At 39.1% G+C, this 21300-nt stretch overlaps 1 protein-coding gene across 1 annotated transcript in view; it reads right to left on the bottom strand.

Moving 5' to 3' along the window:
- The window catches only part of grin3bb (glutamate receptor, ionotropic, N-methyl-D-aspartate 3Bb), a 58680-nt gene that overhangs the window by 16582 nt on the left and 20798 nt on the right, over positions 1-21300 (bottom strand). Inside the window, exons 2-4 of the mRNA XM_058400726.1 lie at positions 5717-6345; positions 1500-2592; positions 99-244 (exon numbers count right to left, since the gene is read on the bottom strand). Of these exons, the coding sequence (XP_058256709.1) occupies positions 99-244; positions 1500-2592; positions 5717-6345 (1868 nt within the window). The remainder of the gene's footprint in view (positions 1-98; positions 245-1499; positions 2593-5716; positions 6346-21300) is intronic.

Here is a 21300-nt window from a genome sequence, read left to right as displayed (position 1 = left end):
TGTAATTTACACCAAAGGTGAAAATTACAAAACAATTATTTGAAATTGTTTCCTGTCTGAGTATTCGGTTGGTTTTAATGAATGCCATGCTTTCTTACTTGAGAGTAGCAACACCATCTGGGGTGGTTGGCTCGTTGAATCTCCTCATGTATTCGTGCATTTCAGGGAAGCTTTTCTTCATATAGTCCTCAGCACTGCTTTCACGTACGGTGCCAAAGCGGAACCCTTGGGATGGGTGATGGAGCTGGAGACACATGGATTACCAACAGCAATATAGTCAAGACCGACAACCTCAATCACAGCTGATTAGTTGATTACATCTCAGAAGCAAACAAAACTCGCCAAACAACAGCACACACCCTGAATGCTAAGCATTTAGTATAACAAGAAAAGTGTCAGAAAATGCCAGAAAACTCCGGATTATTTGTAAAATAACATTTTTGTTACAAAAGTCTACACTTTCTGTGTCTTCAGTAGGACCACTTAGGGCGTTGTGATGTTCTCGGCTGGAATGCAATATCCTTTATCACTTTTAATCATGAACCACTGAGTTTGTCTCATATTTTTTTACACATCTTTTTACAAATCTTTTGATAAGTCTATTATATAGTACCTCTATTATAAATGTGTAAGTATTTCAGGTATACAGGAAGTAAGAGTTGAATTAAAGCACCTTATGGTACGACTAACATCGGAAACATTAAATATCTTGATGTCCATACATGAGAATATTTGAGATTTAAACGCATTAGCATAGATTTTTGGCTCTACTTTTTACTCAACCAGTGCGATCTCATTTAAACAATCTGCACTGTTAAACATCTGCTACTTAAGATTACTTTCATGTTACTCATCAAACAGTAACTTATGGGAAAAATCTGTACTCCAGCAGTCCAGAAAGAGCCTGGACAACATTTAAAACATGTGTTAGTTACTTGTGTAGATGTTTTCAGTTTCTCAGCTTCAACTTAAAGAGCGAAGTTTGGGGACATGTCATTTTTTAAACTCCTTTGGTGATTACCTAGTATAGAAAAGTTTAACCAGGTTTGTTCTGGGCAGCACAATTTGTGTTTAAATCATATTTTAATTAAAATAATTCTTTGAACAGATAATTACTTCAAACACTTTCTTTATGTAAATTAATCAGCATTCATCAGAGATGCTTTGCCAGGGGTCTTGCACGATTGGGTGAGGTGGAGTGATTGGTCACTGCCTCCGTCCTCCTACCTCTTGCACAGGTTTGAGGGGTGTTTGGAGTCACTGAAATCACTTTAAGTACTTTCCATTTTCAAGATAGCCAAATTGTCCTCAGACTTTTAGATGGAACCTAAATCACTTGCAGGGGGTTATGACTGCTTATAGAGAATTTAGTTAGTACGGACAAGCCTAAGCAGTATTAAGCTTTACTGTGCATTGTGTTATTGTTATGTGACCTGTGGAGCAAATTATTGAACCTAACTACAGCTTTTAGGAATTATTGTGTGAAATAAAACTCTCACTTTGGCATCATGAATGCCCGAAAGCTCTTCAAAGGTCTTTTCCCCAACCATGACTGCAGCAAGGTTGGCTGTGTAACTGGACAAAACTAACAAGCAAAAGATGGCCCACAGGTTCATGAGGAATCTTCCTGTCCAGCACTTGGGCGTCTTACTCGATACCGTGCGGCCAAACAGAATGGCGTAGCACAGGTTAAGGGCTGAGGAGTAGGAGAACACCTTCATGCGGTTACGCCCATGTGGAGTCATGCCAAATGGGCTTTTCCACTCATAGAGAGTGAGGAAGAGTGCTGTCATGTGCAATGCTACAAAGATGCCCACCCACATGGACCAGTGCAGTGGCCACATGAAAGCTCCAATGGGTGCTGCCGTGTCCTTGCTGCGCACTAGAATGCCTAAGCTGGTGGAGAAGAAGGGGCTGGTGAAGTCCATTACTTTGCTGCGTGCTGAGTTGATGCTGAAGCTGGTGACGGCCATATCAGCCACGCCAGAAAGCAGGTCTCCGACCAGCCCTGTCCATCGGCCGCTTTTCCACGCACCGTATTTCCCGTCTCCCACAATGTAAAGGTCAAATTCAAAGTTCAAGTCCTCGGCCAGCTTTTCTAGCAGGTCAATGCAGTAACCATAGCAGCACTTGCTGTAATCCACTGGAACAAATGTGTTATTCCCTTGTGCTCGAGTAGCAAAAAAACGATCCAACATATCTGAACTGTTGGTACCTGCATCCAGGCAGTACTGTCCGGCTGGACAGTTGCCATCCTCATCCACCTCCCTCGTGAACACGAACGGGTGCTCGACTAAGGTGACTACGCGCAAATGACTCCCTGAAACAGGGAAGCCGGGCCTCCATCGGCTGCCCTCGCGACCCTTTTGTGCCTCTGTGCGTTGGCGTGGGGTTGAGCTCTGCCACAGACCTCGTTCCTCAACATCTAGCTGGGTACCTTCCCAGCTGCCCACCGTCACCCAGGTGGGCTGGCCCACAGCATCGCGCCGAAGCCTCCAGATGTGCACGCGCTGAGATGTAAGCACACGTGACATGTTCCGCTGCACGCTAACTGCACCAGTCAGCCCTGTGAAGGATGTGTTTGAGAGAAACCTGAGGGCGAAAGAATTAACATTAGATAAAAATGCAGACCGAAACATAGCTTGCACATCAGTAAAGACAAAAAGCTTAAGGTCAAATATGTTCATCATACCTCTACACTTCCAGGAAGGTGGATAACCCTCAATGGTGACAGGAGTGACCCATTGTTAAGTCTGTCTTATTGCCATCAGCAGGCCAGCAAACAATAAATACTGCAGATGCAGTCAAGGAAAGGCCTGGGGAAAGGGATTGCCTATCTGGATGACTGACACAATCTGGCTGCCTTTGCACTGTAAACTATAGGAGTTGCTTTCACAGGGAGTATATTTGGTTGTGAAACTCCATCTCCTTCAATAAATTAGAGCTGCTTGTCTGGCTGAGCTGAGGATACAGGGAGGAGCTCAGATCACTTTAGACAAGGCAATGCTTCTTTGGGCCAGGCTAGCCTCTTACATGGGCCTGGAAATGAACATCTTCAGCGATCAATAAAAGACATGGCATGTGTCCAATGGTGAGCTGCTTCATAAAAAAAGTTAAAAGTAGGAAAAAAAAAATCGGAAAACGCAATTTGGCCTGAAACCTTTTGTCATTAATTTTGCCTGTGAGAGACACAAGTTGGCCCACATGCCGACATCCCCGTTCCGTCCGCGTTCCTCCTCCCTCCCCCGCCCCACTCATCATGGTGCTGAGTGATATTGCATTTACAGACTATGGTTCCTCCTTTTTAGGATGGCAGGTTTTAATTAGTTAAAACCAGCTCACATCCATTTCTCTGCCAGGCCAAAGAGTGCACTGAGAGGACCAATGAATTGAATGCTAAATCCCCAGTGAACTGTCACAACCTCAGGAGTACATCATGTACTAATGAGTTATAGTGCGCACTTCAATAACGATGAAAGGAAATGACACATCAAACCACAACATTTAAACGGCATGTATGGGTGAGAATAATGTTATTATCATTCAGTTAAGCTGTCTTTACTGTAACACCAATCTGTTCAGGAGAGCGATCGAATCAGAAAATGATCCCCCTTTATGGCAGTGTAACTGGCACTAGTGACGACTATTGATCTGTCTCCCCTGCATTGAAGCTTTGTCCTGCTTGATTGTTTGACATTCTGTTTGGGTCTATTTGACAGATTTTATCCTGTTGTGTTGAGCGGCAGAATTCTCTGCATGGCCACAGCGCAGAGCAATCCTTTTTGTGTTTGTAGGGAGGGTTTGAGAAAAAGAGTGAAACCTCGCTAATCCACACGGAGCAGTGGGCTCGTTTGATAAGAGTGATCCCTGCCTCGTGGGAAGGTATCTGAGTGAAACTCATGAATACAGCTTAAAGCTCCAAAACATGTTTGCATTCCGGCTGCCAGACTAGCAGTTTCTCTGCAGTCACCGAAAGTCAATGGCTGTGTAACCGTGATGCATTAAGAAAGAGCATTATAAAGTGGTTGAAATCAACTACTGCATATAGCTTGGATTTCACCAGGCCATTTATTTTCAAAACCTGAAAATTTGCTAGACTGGGAATTTGGTGTTGCATATCCAACTCAATCTCAAATATAAACGCAGGCGGTTTTGCCCTTCTTAAAGAACAGGCTACTCATTGGAAACCCACCAAGCTCACCAAGCAGTATGAGATTTAAGATTTTCCCAGAGATTTAATAGCTCAAAAATTGCTCTCTTGGACTCATTGAGTTATGAATCAAGCCTAATGCTTTAGATTAATCCATTACATCTTTATAGGCTTGATTTACTTAGTTAAATTTACTTGAATGGATAAATTGCAGGCAAACTTAGTGCGCACAGGGAAGGCGAAACATTGATGTCTTGTGTTGGAAAGATCGGTGGAGCAAACTTCAGGTAAATAACATCTGCAGCTTGGATATCAAAGAAACTACAGGAAGTGCAAAAGCAACTAAAATAGGACGCTGAAAAACTGTTCAAAACATAATTTGAACCTGAAATAAAGGAATGTTGAACTGAGTTCATAAAATAACTGTTAATGAAAAAAAAAATCAAGGGCTTTGTTTTAATGCTGTTTTAATGCTATATAATGAACATCTAATAAGAAACAAATGTTCTGATTATTTTATCATTTCTTTCACGGTATAATTTTCTTTCATTTCTGAGACTTAGTTTCCACAAGGTTCCACAAATCTAATATCTGCCTTCTGTTGATATTAAACTGTACAGTAATTGTCAAAGTGCTGAATACTGGAACATTTCCTGCCATTTAAGTGTTTGTTAGGGATTTAAGTCTATGACTTGTGTTTCTGCTACTACTACACCAGAATGACTTCAATATCTACAAAACAAACCCTATATAACAATCTTCACTTAATCAGGGCCTAAGCTTTTCTCCAAAGTCGTACTTCACTTGCAAGCACTCTGTTCACACTATAAAAGTCAGTGCGATATAGGGCAACATCAACGTCCTAGATGAAGGACTAAAAGAGCTGTAAAAAAAGTGTAGACCACTGGACACTTTTTACAGATCAGCTGCAATCTTCTTTAAATAATGAAAGAGGCAGAGTCTCTGATAACACAAGTGGCTGATGCACCATGCAAGGCTGGTGTAAGACCTGGCAAGAGTTGATTGGATTTTAAAATCAACACTTGATCCTGTGGAGGCTTGTATGGTGCTGGTCAAAGAAGTGAAATACTAACCAATTAGTATTCTTTCATCATTTCTTTTTACTGTAAAAAGGCAATCAGATATGTGATATATAAGCATGTTATGCAATGCATGTACTGTAGAATGGCTTGGCTTTAGTTTTGCAAAGACAAATTACTGGTCAGGATGTTTATGAAAGGTAGAAAGGTTGGTAAATTCAGGAATTTGTTGAATGCATTGTCTTATAAGCTTCAGACCCTTCAGACATTTAATCTGGTGAATAAGTAAGCTTTGATAGAGTACCTAGCGAATGACCGAATGATTAGTGTTAGACCGTGGAAAACTGGATATTTTGCCTCGTGATGAATAGTGGAAAGTTTCCTGCTGTTGAAGTGTTTGTAATGGACTTATGTCTATGAGTCTTTCTACTATTATTACTCTAAATTTTAATAACTAAACAAACTCATCAGTCTTAATTGCATCCTTTGGTCAAAAAATAAAGAACAAAAAAAAAGATATAATTACCTGGCAATGTACTGTCCAGATGAAGGCAGTTCATGTTTATTGGGTTTATCAAAACAATTCACCATGTTTTGGATGAGCGCAAGATCTGGCCGCACGAGTGTGGCAGCAGCAACTGCTCGACTGACCAGCTCTAAAGTATCGTGAATGTAGAAGTCCAGAGGTTTGCGGTCGACCTCGCCATAGGCCAGCAGCCCCAGGGGTAAGCCAATGGAATGCAAGGCATCAGGGCTTAATGGATATCCCATAATCCAGTGTATAGCAGGTAAAGTAAGACCCAGGTCATGAGCACTGCGCAGTACAGCAGAGGCGCATTGTGGATCAGAGCCAAGAAGCAGCACCGAGGCTGGAGGATGCTGGTCCAGGCTGAAGTGCTGCTCCAGGAAGTCTGATATGCCTTTTTGGTCTAATAAACTACCCGAGAGATTAAGGGCAACGCGGAGGTTCCACCGAGAGTTGCCCTTGGCCGTGTTACTATGTAGCTTCAGGAGGTCGAGAAGGCCAGCTTCTTCCCAGCCCTGGCAGAGTACGGCCATGCCCTCGTTCCAGCCGCTCTGCTGCATCACCGTCAACAGAAGCTCCGCCAAATCTGATGCAGGGACTCGTGTCATCATCTGTAGATGAAATCGATTCTGTGAAGCAGAGAAGAAAATGAGTAGAAGTGCAGAAATACCGTAATAAGAAAAACTGAAATGATTACACAGGTATTCCATATTATATTATTAATCTCATTCCATTCCACATCTGTCTGTGGACAATGTCAGTCACACTCTAGAGCAGTATATGCCTCTTAAGAACATCGCTCCTGACCTTTTCCCTTTATCACTTTTCATTTATTTAAGTAACTTTTTAATATAGTTTTTGAATAAAATACAGCTTTGCTTTATTACCTTTTCCCAGTATAATATTTTCTCTGTCTGAATCCCAGACGGCATATCATACAACATATTACATCAATTCCATTACGTTTATAGACGGCATCACATTATTGATACATTTCATCTTATCTTTAGAAAAAGATTTTTAATTTTACTGCAGCCGCAAAAAATGTTTCATCCACCTTAAAGGACACATATATATATATATATATATATATAATATAGATAGATAGATAGATAGATAGATAGATAGATAGATAGATAGATAGATAGATAGATAGATAGATAGATAGATAGATAGATCCTCTTTATAAACTAAAACCCCTTCACTATCTAAAGAAACCTTTATGTCATGAATCGCACACAGATTTGGATGGTTTATTAAAACATGGTCAGCAGCCAAACTAACAGGGCAAATCCAAAAATATATATTCAGGGATGCAAAAAGGTCAGGCGATCAGCAAGCCAACTGAGATAGGCAGGAAGCGGGAATTAATTAAATGAGAAGTAATTAAACAAACAGAGGTCAGAGAACCAGTCGAAATAAACTTGCAGATTCTAGGAAATGAAGTTTGTTGTAGAAGCAGATAGTGATGGTGTGCAATTCTGGGAAGAAGAGTTTTTGACAGGAGCATTTATCACTGTGCTTAAATACTGTACATAAAAATGGACCTGAGACAATAAAGTGTCAGATGAAATAATGATAATGCCTCTATGATTTATTTTAGGAATATGAAACAATTCTGACCCTCCATGATTTATATAGGAATATGAGCACATGCCAGAAATGGTCCTGCTGATGTTTTGCTGTGTTCAGTGACAGAGATGTTCATATCCATGTACTTCTCTAACTTCTCTGTAAAGTAATATTTTAATGTATTTACTGTTTTGAGCTCACCCTCATTATATATCAGTGTGTAAGTGTGTCTTAAATTCTGAAGTCACGACTGGAATAGTTTTCTCCCTATATCCTTTCTTACTCCTTCACTTATTTGTTGTACTTATCTCCTACTAACTTTATTCGTTTCGAGCTATTATGTGTCCTTTTACCGCTAACAGTTTGATTCAGAATGCTGTGTTTATTCAATAAGGTGTGACAAGTTCATTTGGTGGCTTACAGCAGGCCAGGCTGCACTGACTGTAGAAGAGATGGCTATTTGTGGTCTCTCTCAGAGGATTTTCACAGCTATTTGAAACTCCCAGCTGACTTTAGCTGATCAATCACCGCTGCTGTGATGTGAACATTTCAATAAAGGCAAGGCTCAAAGTCTTTGATACTCCTCCAAATGGAATGGATAGTGGAAAATATTCAAGGCACATATATCCAGAGTTTACATTCATGTCCAGATTGCTGACTTCAAGGCTTGGCCAATATCCGTGAGAGTAGCTTAAATAATCTTTTCAGTTGCCCACAGAGGGCAGATGCTGTATACGAGGAATATCCACTGGCATCTGTGGAATAGCAGAAAGAAAAAGCATCTATGCTGCATATAGACATTCTCTTTCAGAGAAGTCTGAACTTTTTCAGCAAACTAACTCTTCCTTAACACTAAGAGGCCTTAATAAACCAGCCAAAAAAAACACTTCCTATTTGCTTTAGAGGTATGTTTCCATTCAAAATAGTTCTCGATTCTTATTACCGTGATTATTTAACTGTCCTACACTGACTAGATTAAAATAAGACGGTTCTGCAGTAGAATATAAACCTCTGGAGTTGTAGACAGAAGAAAATAAAATAGAATAAGACTCAAACCAACCAATGATTGGAGCAGGATGACTGAAACATGCCCAGATCACGTCACAGAATGTTTTTAATCACAAATACTCTATTATCACATGCACCAGATAGGAACGGGTGATTTCATACTGAACCATAAATCATATAAAAAATGGTTTGTTTTCTTATAAAAGACTGGTTTGTAGTGATTTCAGGAAATGTTCTCTCTCTTTATCAACTCTTATGTATCTTATATCACTGTTGTATCAAGGCACTAGAATACTGAGTCTGATCACTAACACCATCATCATAAACATCATCATCATTATAATTATTAGAAACAGACTTGATGCAGGACCACAGTCATTGTTTGCTAGTACATAAGTAAAAAATCACCTTTACTGGCTGTCTCTTTATGAATGGTACCTGTCAAGGCTTATTGATATGTGTGTGGAGTGAAGGCTAGCCCATCTGATCTGAACCCACACTGTTACTATAGTACAAATTGCTGAAAAGCTTGTTGCATATGGGGCTGTGTATACCGGTCAGAGTGACCATGCTGACCCCTGTCCACCACCGAAACCACCTACAATGGGCATGTGAGCATCACTGCATACCACAGCACAATTTCAGAGGTTTTGCCTCAACGAGCTAGAGCTGTTTTATTTACACAAGGTGTAACTACACAATATTATCCAGGTGGTTTTAATGTTGTTGTTGTACTGATTATTGTATATATCACTGGGGAGTCGCACGCTGGAAAAACAACAAGATGAAAAAATAACCAAAGGCATGTCTAGAATTTTCTTTTAAGCAAGACTTCCTGTTAAATGTACCTAATAGTTCTATATTTTCTGCCAAGGAAGCCGTGGTAAAAAATCACGCTGATATCTTCTTTCATGTGTGCATGCATGCCAGAAAGTCTAGAAGTGATTCATGGTGTAGCATAAAACCCGCTGTCCTGCAACCATCTTTCTCTTTCTTCTTGCTGCATACACAAAAACAACATCTTATCTGTTACTGAGGAAAGACACAAGGGGTTTCTTTATCTAAATAGAGAACAGCCCACTAGGTGATGGACATTATCACCAGTGCCTATAGACCAGGTCTATACTGAGATCCTACCACATGTGTCTCTGCTGTTTCTGAACATCTCCATGCGCTTTATTCAAGTCCTACAAGGTTGAGACTGTCCTAAAGCACCAGCATGTTTGTTCTAGCTCTATTGTTAAGCTTGCTATAGACCGCAGCCACCAGATATTTTGACGTTTGTTTATTTTTAAATCATAAACTGTGAATATCGATATGCAAATCGACACTCAGACTCATGAGCTAGTTTACTAGCAGCAAGCTAGTTAGCCAGTTAGCTAGAGGAGATTTTGATCTCGATAAATGAAAATCTCTAGAGATGCATAATTTTTTTACTCTTGCCCATTAGGGAAAAAAAAAACGCACACATACCCTGAAAAAACATTCCCTTTACAGTTTGCTCTCATCTGATCAGCTCATTATTAAGCCCTTAATGAGTTGGTTCATTGTGTAGAAGGAAGTTAAACTTTACATGAAACTTTAAAGTGGCCAGGCCAAACAGCCCCAAGGAGTAGAGTTAAGAACCCTGAGCTTTAGACTGATCCTTGCCTGATTAAAAAGGTTTGTGTTTAATAATCTAGCCTGGTATTGATGTTAAAGCACATACTCTTCGTTAATTTATGTCTGATTTAAGCTTCTAGGGGAGAGAGGAAATAAAAAATTGATGTCATATCAATTAAAGAAGAAGTGTTGCAGAAGTACTGGCATGGTGGATCATCGTATTGCATGCTTAGTCCTTCACAGTCTTAGAGAGAGAGTAAGAGAGACAGTCAGCAAGAGAGAGGGACAGAGAATTAGAGAGAGAGAGAGAGAGAGACAGAGAGAGAGAGAGAGAGAGAGAGAGAGAGACAGACAGAGAGAGAGAGAGTTAGAGTAAGAGAGACAGACAGAGAGAGAGAGACAGACAGAGAGAGGGAGAGAGAGAGAGAGACAGACAGAGAGAGAGAGAGAGTTAGAGTAAGAGAGACAGACAGAGAGAGAGACAGACAGAGAGAGAGAGAGAGAGAGAGAGGGAGACAGAGAGAGAGAGTTTTCTGCTACTTAGAATGTCACATCAAATTATGGCCATGTGTGGAATTTTAGAATAATTATCATGAACTGTAAGTCGTACAAGGTACAGAACATATTTGGGCTCCAAATGATCCAATTGAGCAAGTGAGCAAGTGAATAATGGACATACTGAGTAAACGAATCATATAAATGATTCAAATGAAACACTTTCAAAAATCGATTCATGACACTTTTGTGTGAACAGAAAATCCAGTGGTCTTTGAATTGAAATCTCTCAAGCAGAAAGAGGTATTGCAATCGAAATGAGACTCTAGTGCCTGAAAGAAACACAACTGCATTTCTCTTCATCCTAATAGCTGCAGGAATCTAATGCGATGATTCAAGATTCATGATGCATTAAAATACATTAAAGCCTTTAGAAAAATTTCAGGAATGAATGAATTATCGCACGTTAATGCCCTTCTGAAGCACTTCAATTTAAAACAGTATATCTTTAAACATACACATACGGCTCCACTTGGTCAAAAACACCTAGAGGGTGTAAAAATTATTGAGTAGCATTTATGTATTTTTATTATAAAGGCAGTACATTATTCCAGTGTGGCCTGAGGATCAGTGTTATTCAGCCACTGTGAAATAAATGTTGCCCAAGTGTTCCCAAAACATGTTTACGCTCATCTTATCAGCGGCAACAGATTAGCCTCTCTCTTCTCTTCTTCTTCGCCTGCATAAAAATGTCAAGGCATTTTAGGAGGTATACTTTATATTTGTCCTCCTAAAGGTGCTTTAATTCTATCAGCCAGCAATTTGCATGCTGACGCTCGCCGATGAATCGAAAAGTGCTGTATAAACATGCATCCTGGATGGAATACCATTTAGGTTATATCACAGTCATTGAATATGGTTAGAGGACACACATTTTGACTCGCTTCTTGTCGGTGGTAAATCGATGTCTTAGAGTTTTGCCAATTGAATTTCCCCTCCCTTCTTCATTTTTTTTTTTACTACGGCTGGCTGCTTAAGCACTTAAGACACTTCAAAGACGAAGTAAAAATGATCTTATGTGCTGCCGCCGATGCTGCCTGTATAATGTGTAGATATCACAATCACCATGTCCCCCTTAAACTCCAATTACCAGAATCCCCATCTTCCAGCCATACCCATTTCCCTGAACTCTGTCAGTCAGCCTTGTTCAAGTTCTCAGACTTACTAATCCCTCACCCACAGCTCTTTATTATTAATCACTCCTTTTCTTATCTGATACACAAATAATGTTGAAAGTAGAATTATATAAAGTAGTTAAACATAATTCAGCTAGACCGTCCCTCCAGGAGTTAAACCTCTGTAATGGTTGCATGTTAAAAAAAACAAACAAATGCAGCATTTGTTTTCATATTTGTGATGCAACTCTGCTTGAATTGGTGAAATTGCACGCACATGATTCTTCTTTTAAACTCCCACCACTCAAGACATATGTAATTATTACTTTCTGTGAGAGCTGTACTTTTAGTGTTTTAGTTGAATGTGTGCTGTTATGATGGCACACAGTGTGCCGTGGTCCAAATCTGCAGCAAATCTCCTCAGCAAACTTTACTTGATTTTGCATTCATTTCGATGACTGCAACAATAAAAAGAAACGAAAGAAGACTTTGAAATGTCATTAAAATGTCAAATGGATACACATAGTAATGCTAAAACTTGTTAGTTTGTTTTTGTCTTGTGGAAGGGTCACAACCGACGCTTTCGATTTTGACCACTCCACAATGATAAGGATGGATAATAATATATTTTAATGTAAACATCCATTCATTTTCTGTAGCGGTCATTGTGAGGAACCTGGAGTCTATGCCAGGGACCCGGGGCAGTGAGGTGGGGGACGAGGCGCCAACTCATCACAGGGCACAATCACACACACACACACACACACTAAAGACATTTTAGAGATGTCAATCAGTCTACAGTGCACGTCTTTGGACTGGGGGGAGGAAACCAGAGGATCCTGATGAAACCCCATGGGGAGAACTTGCAAACGGCCAGCATGCAGTGGTCAGGAACCAAACACCCAACCCCAAAGGGGTAAAGTAAATGCACCCAAACCATTGTACCCCTCTAGACACCAAACACTAACGCTAAACATGTTTTTAGCAAAGTCATGCCCAAGATGTTTCTAAACTCAATTCAATTCAATATTATCTGTATGGCACTTTTAACAATGGACATTGTCACAAAGCAGCTTTACAGAAATATGTACAGTTCATGTTTCCATCTGCACTGACTGGTAATTTAATAGTTTGTTCACTTTTTTACACAATGCTGTATAATACTGCACTATTACACAGTGTATATACAGTATTTATCTATATTTTCTACACAGTTAATCATGCTTAAGATTTTTAGTCTTTCCGTTATATTTTCAGGTTTATATTTTTTATTGTTGTGCACCAATACACCACGGCAATTTCCTTGTACATGTAAAAACCACAGTACAATAAATCTGATTCTGATCTAAAATAATAAAAGGATGCATTTTAATTTATTATTATCTATAATTAGAAAGGCGAGAAAAAACTCCCTGAGATGATATTAGGAGGAAACCTTGAGAGAATCCAGACTCATGAGGGGATCCATCTTCATCTGGGTGCCGAACCTCTACACAGTGTTTGTTTGTCACACTGGAGACATGAAGAAGACATCTTAACCTTTACTTTGCATGCATATTTTATGGGACACAGTCATTACAAGACTTGGGATAGTTAGGAGGAAAGAGAAAACACAGCGTATCAACAAGAACGGCAAAAAAAACAACAAAAAAAGGCTAAACGATTCGATTAGAGGTCAGGACGGCCGAGACATGAATGCCAATAACGATCAGTAGGAATGACCAAGAAGGAGGACCTAGAGCAAGGAGGAACTTGGAGTAAAGTTGGGAGTAAACAGCAACGTACTGTGACCTCACCATCTTTAATTTTGGTGATGGGAATCATTAAGGCTGTTTTGACACCCAGAGCTCTCAGTGGATTGCTTTCATTCTGTCTGTACTTTGACACTTCTGACTAGTAATCATCTGCTTTCTCTGTGGCTAAGCACTTCACTGACCTGAGGGAGTAAACTGTTCTCCTTTATACGTCTGAACATTTCTTCGACTTATTTCTTATCATTCTGACAAACACACATGTTTATCACAGGCATGACTAACAGCCTGAAGCTGTTAAAAAAACAAACGTTTTGGCAAATTAATGACAATTGAAATCCTATTTTTTATTTCACGCCGTGTGCTTCTCTTTGGATATACACACACACACACACACACACACACACACGCACACACACGCACAAAAGCAAAAGGACCTCAGCTAATCTGAGGTTTTCAGAAAGGAAACTAATTGCATTCGTGGTCCTGCATGGCTGAACTCCATCCACGATGCTCCAGGTTCCAGAGTATAACACTAAGGTTCCATCCTTCATGTGTCCTAGGAGCTTGAGTTTAAAGAAACAGGGCCCAATAAAAAATTGAAGAGCTTCAGGAAAAGAACAAGAACTAATCAAGTTTACACCATGTGTCCATTTACTAGACAAGATTTCAACCTGGCTTTCAACTGTGAAAATGAAATAATCCAGAATTAGTTTAGACACCAGAAAAGAGGGAGAGAGAGAGAGAGAGAGAGAAAGAGAGAGAGAGAAATAAGCACTACAAAAAGGAAAAATATGATAAAGTCTCCTTAGGCAATTGTTATCCTAATATCAGGTATAGACCATCCTTGCAAATACTAGACTAAAGCATTCGGTAGATTTATGGCTGAAATCTGAGGTTTTATGCTGAGTGCACTGGACAAAAGACCACAAGACACTTATGTGTCAAAGAATGAATATGGTGCCTCTGTGGTGCTTTTTCTCTTTTTGTCAGAGGTCAGAAGAGCAGAAGAGATCACAGAGCTCCGAATTTTTAACCCATTCATGTGAGAAGAGAATCAATACTGCATCCGACTGTTATTAAAGCTTTAAGGCAAGATACAGCACACAATTAGGCTTGTTATGTTTCTTTACTCGTATTAGAATAAAAATTTAGCCTGCTGACATTAATCAATCCTGTAGTACAATTTTCATGCAAACATGTATTTAAAAAATGCAAATGAGGCAACAGAACAAAAGATCCCACTTAAATCCTTAAGATCCTATTTGCATAGAAGTGTGTGTGTGTGTGATAACATACCCACTGATCATCAAAACATTGGCATATATGACAAGTCTTGCATAAATGTATAGATATTGACCAGTGTTCAATTATATGGATGTTGTTTCTTTAAAAAGTTTTAAAAAATAATTTTGAGAAAATATATTTTAAACATGGTGCAGGTAAGAAAGTTATATATGAAAAATGTAAATAAAAAAAAAATAATCTGAATTTTGTCTATGAAAAATCCACCTGGCTTTTCTCAAGACAATAAATAATTAGAGCAGTCCTGTATGGGACTCCATGACCGTGCTTTGCTTAATGGAAAACATACGCATTTTATGATCAGTAATCTCATATTATTCTACTACAGCAACCAGTCAAACCAGTGAAATGTGGAGTGGCTCAGTAGTTTGAGCTCAGTAACATTGTGAATGCAGAAGGTTCTCTGTGGTGCTGAACTGTTACAGGACGGTCCATGGGTCAAACCACAACTGCTCTGTACTTCAGAAGGCTCTTCACCCCAGAATGATTGAGCGTGACATGGTATTATATGGTAAAAAATTTCTGACCAGCAAAAAAACACTGACAAAATGTGACATGCTTTCAGTTTCACAAGGACCGAATTTATTAACTATTACTTTTGGTATTCTTTGATTCCATATGGAAAAAAATAACAAAGCCGAACTGATATTTTCATCCATACTTACATCCAATTTCCTGATGGAAGATGGAGAATGTATAAAGAAATATGTGCATAAAAGTCAAACCAAGAGAATGGAAGTTGGCTACAAATAGCAGCAAACAGTATTAAAAAAATAAAAATAAAAATAAAAATAGTTATAGGCACCAACTCTCCTCTATACATGCACAAGCAGGTGAAATGCTTCCAACATCAAAATCTGTACCTTTTTTAAACCCCAAAATACATGCAAGTGAAATAAACACCACATGCTTGCTTCTGAACGAAACTTCTGAATGTTTGCTATATTATATTATTATATGTTATATTATTATATGTTATTAGAATAAATTCAGATGCAGAATAAAAATACAGATGCAGACTTGATATCTGGTGAACAAAGACAATAATTATCGGTCCTGTAAATAAATAAATGTAATTATTTAAGCTAACCAGCTTACCAGCGGGGCAATTTGTCCCACCTTAATGAACTGCATATACATTATGATTTCATAACCTCTGTTTAAATAATTTACAGTTTTATTTCGTCTAACTAATTTGCTTTATTGTAAGTATAAACTAATTTGTGCACCCAATTTCTAACACAGTGCACTGAAATAAAAGGTTCATTTTAAGCCATTTAAATGTCACTGCTACTTTAGATGAAATTATTTTTAAAGATTTATATTTATCCCTAATAATCAGAGGCAACGATAGCAATTACAGTATCAAAGATATTTCTTAAATGTCTTTACTGTTATTAATACATTTCATCCTACTACACCATTTATTAAAAAGAATAATAATAATAATAATAATAATAATAATAATAATAATAATAATAATAATAACAATATTAATAATAATATTCCAAAAATCTATAATCAGTGTAAAGATTTAAATTTGTTTTCTTACAATAACATTAATAACAGCAATAACAACATTAAAAGATGAATTAAAATCAGAGATCCATGTATGAAGTACAAATACCTTTTACAACCATGTTTAAAAGATATGAATGAACATAAAGTTAGCTAAGGTTATTAATATTATTTGATTAACGTAAAGATCAACATAGATTATTGTAAGTGTATCATCTGAAATTTCAACGCTTAATCCACAAAATAATCTAACTGACCACCTACAACAGTCAAATGTACTTATAACATTAGCTAAGAACTTTTATCAATGGAAACAAACTGGAATCTAACATCACCAGAAACTAGAACCCTTAACTTTTCTTACTAGAGGCCAATTACGCCTGTTTCAGCATTGACTTTTTAGAATTTATTTGTGATGTGAAGCTTTACAGTAATGGTTAAGGCTCAAATGACAAGTACACACTCAGGGCTTAAAAAAATATTAAATTTTTTACTAGGCTCTTCTTGCTTTGAATTGTATAATTTTATTGTGGCAGTTGTGTTGGAGACGTGTGAATTGCTCGGACTCCCTCTGTTCGGCAGCATCTAAACTCAGCATCATGATACTCTACATACAGAAACCCAACCGTGTCTTAAGTAAGCTTATAAAAAAAATTTGGTGATAAAATAATTCCTAAGTTTCTACTGATTGAAAAGTTGCAACAAGACTATTTCCATTCTGCCAGAGTAACGGAACACCAGTGTACTGCAAGATGGGGTTAACGACTTTGAAATTTATATTCCAGGCAGTGGAGTCAATGAGGCACCTAGGGTTTAATATCAAGAGTGTATACAGCCATAGACCTGTGTCCTAGCAAGTGAAACTCAATCAGAGAAAGCAGTGAGTTCAGAAAGGCAGCACTAACAGGTGAACCAAATATAATAATATGAACCTTTCATTATGACCTCAGAAAAAAATAACAATAATAGTCTAGAGGTATTGGGGAAAAAAAGAAATATTTGCTCTAATGCATTGAATGTAATACTTCACATTCTGAATATACGGGTTATTTAGGAATTTCTCACAAATGACTGGCAAAAATATACTTCTTGAATAGAGCTTTCTCAGACAAAAATAACACTCTGCATAATAAAAATGAATCCGGACAGATCTATAACAGAAATGTAAAAGCCGGAGGCAAAAACTATAAGATGGTGAACTGGTGTGATGGATATTTCCTCTACTATAGTGCATGAATATTAAAAGGGAAAAAAAAATCTCTTCAGTCAGGGAGACAAAGAAATGCAAAGATTGCGGTGAATTTGTGAGACTTTAATGCAAATGTGATATATTTCCAAAGGCAGACAAAAGATCCTGAGAAGATTAAAAATGCTGCACGGGGATTTGAATGTGTTTGGAAATACAGCAGATAAACAGGGAGCGTGTAAATACAACATACGGAAATGAAACCATATCTTCAAAGATCTAACATCTGCTGATTAACAGGATGGAAAAAATAAATCAAAATGTGTCAAAATAAAAAATAAAAAAAAAAAACACAGGAGGAGCTTCAGTGAACTAATAGGAGACAGGGGCAGGTAATGTGTAGAACAGAAAAACAGAACCCGGCATACAAGAAGAACTATGGAACAATGGGATGCAAAGCTTTGCTGAATCCTAGGGAATCTGTATTTAAGCCCTGTGGTTGGAATTGCTGAGAAATAGGAAAGGTTTAGAGTAGAGGGCAGGGTTAGGTCACAACTATGTTTATAAAATACTAAGGCAGTTATCACTAAAGTTCCAACAAAGTTCCATACAGCAAGCAGCATTTTCTGAGTAAATAACAAAGTGCACTGCTAATAGAATTCCTGCCTCCGCCATGTGTGTGTGGCATTTGCATGTTCTCCCTGTGCCTTGGTGTTTCATCTGGTTTCCTCCCCCAGTCCAAAGATAGTAGGCTGATTGACATCTCTAAATAAGTGAAAGGGTGTGTGAGTGTGTGTGTGATTGTGCCCTGTGATAGATTGGCACCCTGTCCAGGGTGTACCCTGCCTTGTGCCCTGAGTCTCCTGGGATCGACTCCAGGTTCGATAAGTGGTGCAGAAAATAATAGATAAATGGCTCGCTAATAGAAGATTGCGAGATTGACAATGATGGTCAAATAACAGTTTTTACTAAATTACTATTGCTATATCTGTGGTAGCTTAGTGGTTACGGCGTTGGACTACTGATTGGAAGGTTGTGAGATTGAATCCCAGATCCACCAAGCTGCCACTGATGGGCCCTTAATCCTCAGTTAAGATAAAATGTAAATCGCTCTGGATAAGGGCATCTGCCAAATGCTGTAAATGTAAAAACTTTCTGTAGTTTATCATTTTTCTCTCCTCATGCTGTAAAAGTGGAGAGTGCTTGGCCTCCAACAATAGGGAGGCATCAACTCTTCAAAGCAAAACGATTTTATCAGTGCAGTTGTAGAATTTTATTTACATATTTTGCAGATATCTGGAAAGGTGATCAGTGATCTGCTTGGTGCACAGAGATGGCCAGGCAGCTACAGAACCAACTTCCAGGAAAGGCATATTTCTTAATATCACTTGAAGATATTCTGGATATCTTCCTGAAAATATTGTTTCTGACATTCAATTCACTTTAATGTCTCGATAGTGCACATGGAGCACTGAGCATTACCACACCAGGAACTCAGGTGGTATTTTTACTTTTATTGTGGTTGTTTCACATATAGTGCACTTGAAATGAACCAAACTCAGTTCAGTTAAAGTGAATCAGATCTCATTACTTAAACAGGGACCAGTTTCTTTTCTTTAGCATTGATGTGGCCTCAGACCCCTTGTCATTCACACCACGACTCCTTAAGAACTCCTAAGCTATCTTGATATTCGCCATGTTCATGTACTTCTGTACTTTTCCACAACATCGCAGTGGGGTTCTGCTGTAACCTGTACCTGTCATTTTTTTGCAAAAACTAAAAAAAAGTAAAACTTTGATATTTGTATGTGTGGAGGATTATTGCCGTTTAATGTAATTCTCTCTCCAAATATGAATAAGTGCAATAGTGTCTTTGGAGACCACACAAGCCCATGGCTAGACATTGTGAAAAGTTTTGTTATTTACAGCTGATAGAAGATGGCAGCTCTTTATTGCATGCCTCAAGGTACTTCTCAATGCTTGATGCATGTTGCAGAAATCAATTGAACCACAAAAGGATCCACAAAAGAGCTGTAATCAGACCACCTCCTGTGGTTGAGGACAAACCACTTCATGAGGTTGAGGACAGACCACCTCCTGAAGTTGAGGACAAATAACCTCCTGGGGTTGAGGACAAACCACCTCCTGAGGTTTAAGACAGACCACCTCCTGAGGTTGAGGACAAATGACCTCCTGAGGTTAAGGACAGACCACCTTCTGAGGTTTAAGACAGACCACCTCCTGAGGTGGAGGACAGACCACCTCCTGAGGTTGAGGACAAATGACCTCCTGAGGTTAAGGACAGACCACCTCCTGAGGTTTAAGACAGACCACCTCCTGAGGTTAAGGACAGACCACCTCCTGAGGTTTAAGACAGACCAACTCCTGAGGTTAAGGACAGACCACCTCCTGAGGTTTAAGACAGACCACCTCCTGAGGTTGAGGACAGACCACCTCCTGAGGTTGAGGACAGACCACCTCCTGAGGTTGAGGACAAATGACCTCCTGAGGTTAAGGACAGACCACCTCCTGAGGTTTAAGACAGACCACCTCCTGAGGTTTAAGACAGACCACCTCCTGAGGTTTAAGACAGACCACCTCCTGAGGTTTAAGACAGACCACCTCCTGAGGTTGAGGACAGAACACCTCCTGAGGTTTAAGACAGACCACTTCCTGAGGTTGAGGACAGACCACCTCTTGAGGTTGAGAACAAATGACCTTCTAAAGTTGAGGACAGACCACCTCCTGAGATTAAGGACAGACCACACTATTCAGGTGTCACTCCACTACCTGCCCTCACGACCATCAGTTCCACAGCATACACCATTCAAGCACTCCATCTGCTCTGCCCTTATAACTGTGCATTACACACACAACCTCTTTCCTCAGAAGCAGCGCTTAGAAGCCAGACTTGAGTAACTCCACATAACACTCCACTTTGCCTTATTACTTACACCTTCACCACTTCTTGGCCATTCAAAGACTCTTTAAAAGGCACTCACAGTCTCAGCGCTATACTGAGCAGCACTACACTATTTGTATGCTTTCACACCACCACATCCACAGGATGCCCCAGATTTCATACACTGTTACTGAAATGTAATCCTAGTCTGTCTTAATGCCATTTTGTAAAGATTTGTTTGTTTACCATATAAACTTCAGGACATCTCCACTAGGCGGTGTGTGACTAAAGAAAGGAGGATCATCGGAGTCTCCAGCCACCTGAGCCATGGACTGTTCTCACCGTTATTATCAGACAGACGGTATCACAGCATCAGATCTTGCACCAGCAGGCTGCGGGATAGCTTCTTCTCGCAGACCATCAGACTGTTGAACTCTAACCAAAAACATCACCACACACCACCCACTGCATGTACCACTTCACTTTATCATTATCACTTACTGTACTGTGCTGATATCAGACCCTCAATGTACTCTGAAGGTACTGTATGTGCATCACCTTCCATTTTATTTTAATATTTTTTATTATGGAATAATTTATAGTATTGACTATGCTACTTTATGACCACACATATGGTTTATGAGTACACTTCCCAAAACACAAGAACTCATATACCATATAAAAGACTCACACAAACACACTCATTGCAAAGTAGTCTGCCCATTGTGTTGTGCCTGACTTTCGACTGAGTATTTTTTCTCTGGTTATGGATATTATTTTTTACTGAATCTTTTTGCACTGCTCCTGACCTCTCATATACTGATTTTGCATTTGGATTTGTTTGTGTTTGCACCAATTTCAAGCAACCTTATCTGACATGAGATCATTAATTAGAATGATCAAATTTTAACCATTAAGCACTACAAGAACTCAAATCTAATCATGCTACACTGCATCATAATGCAACACACTGAAACACACCAAAACACAGCACTGACAAATCGTACTACATTAAATGCTTCCTGCTTAAAATGCATTTTTCATGCATCAGATCACTGAACATAAACAAG

Source organism: Hemibagrus wyckioides, linkage group LG10 (assembly GCF_019097595.1).
Source record: "Hemibagrus wyckioides isolate EC202008001 linkage group LG10, SWU_Hwy_1.0, whole genome shotgun sequence".
Lineage (NCBI taxonomy): Eukaryota > Metazoa > Chordata > Actinopteri > Siluriformes > Bagridae > Hemibagrus > Hemibagrus wyckioides.
The sequence above is the reverse complement of the archived record's forward strand: the minus strand, read 5'-3'. Positions and strand labels throughout refer to the sequence as shown.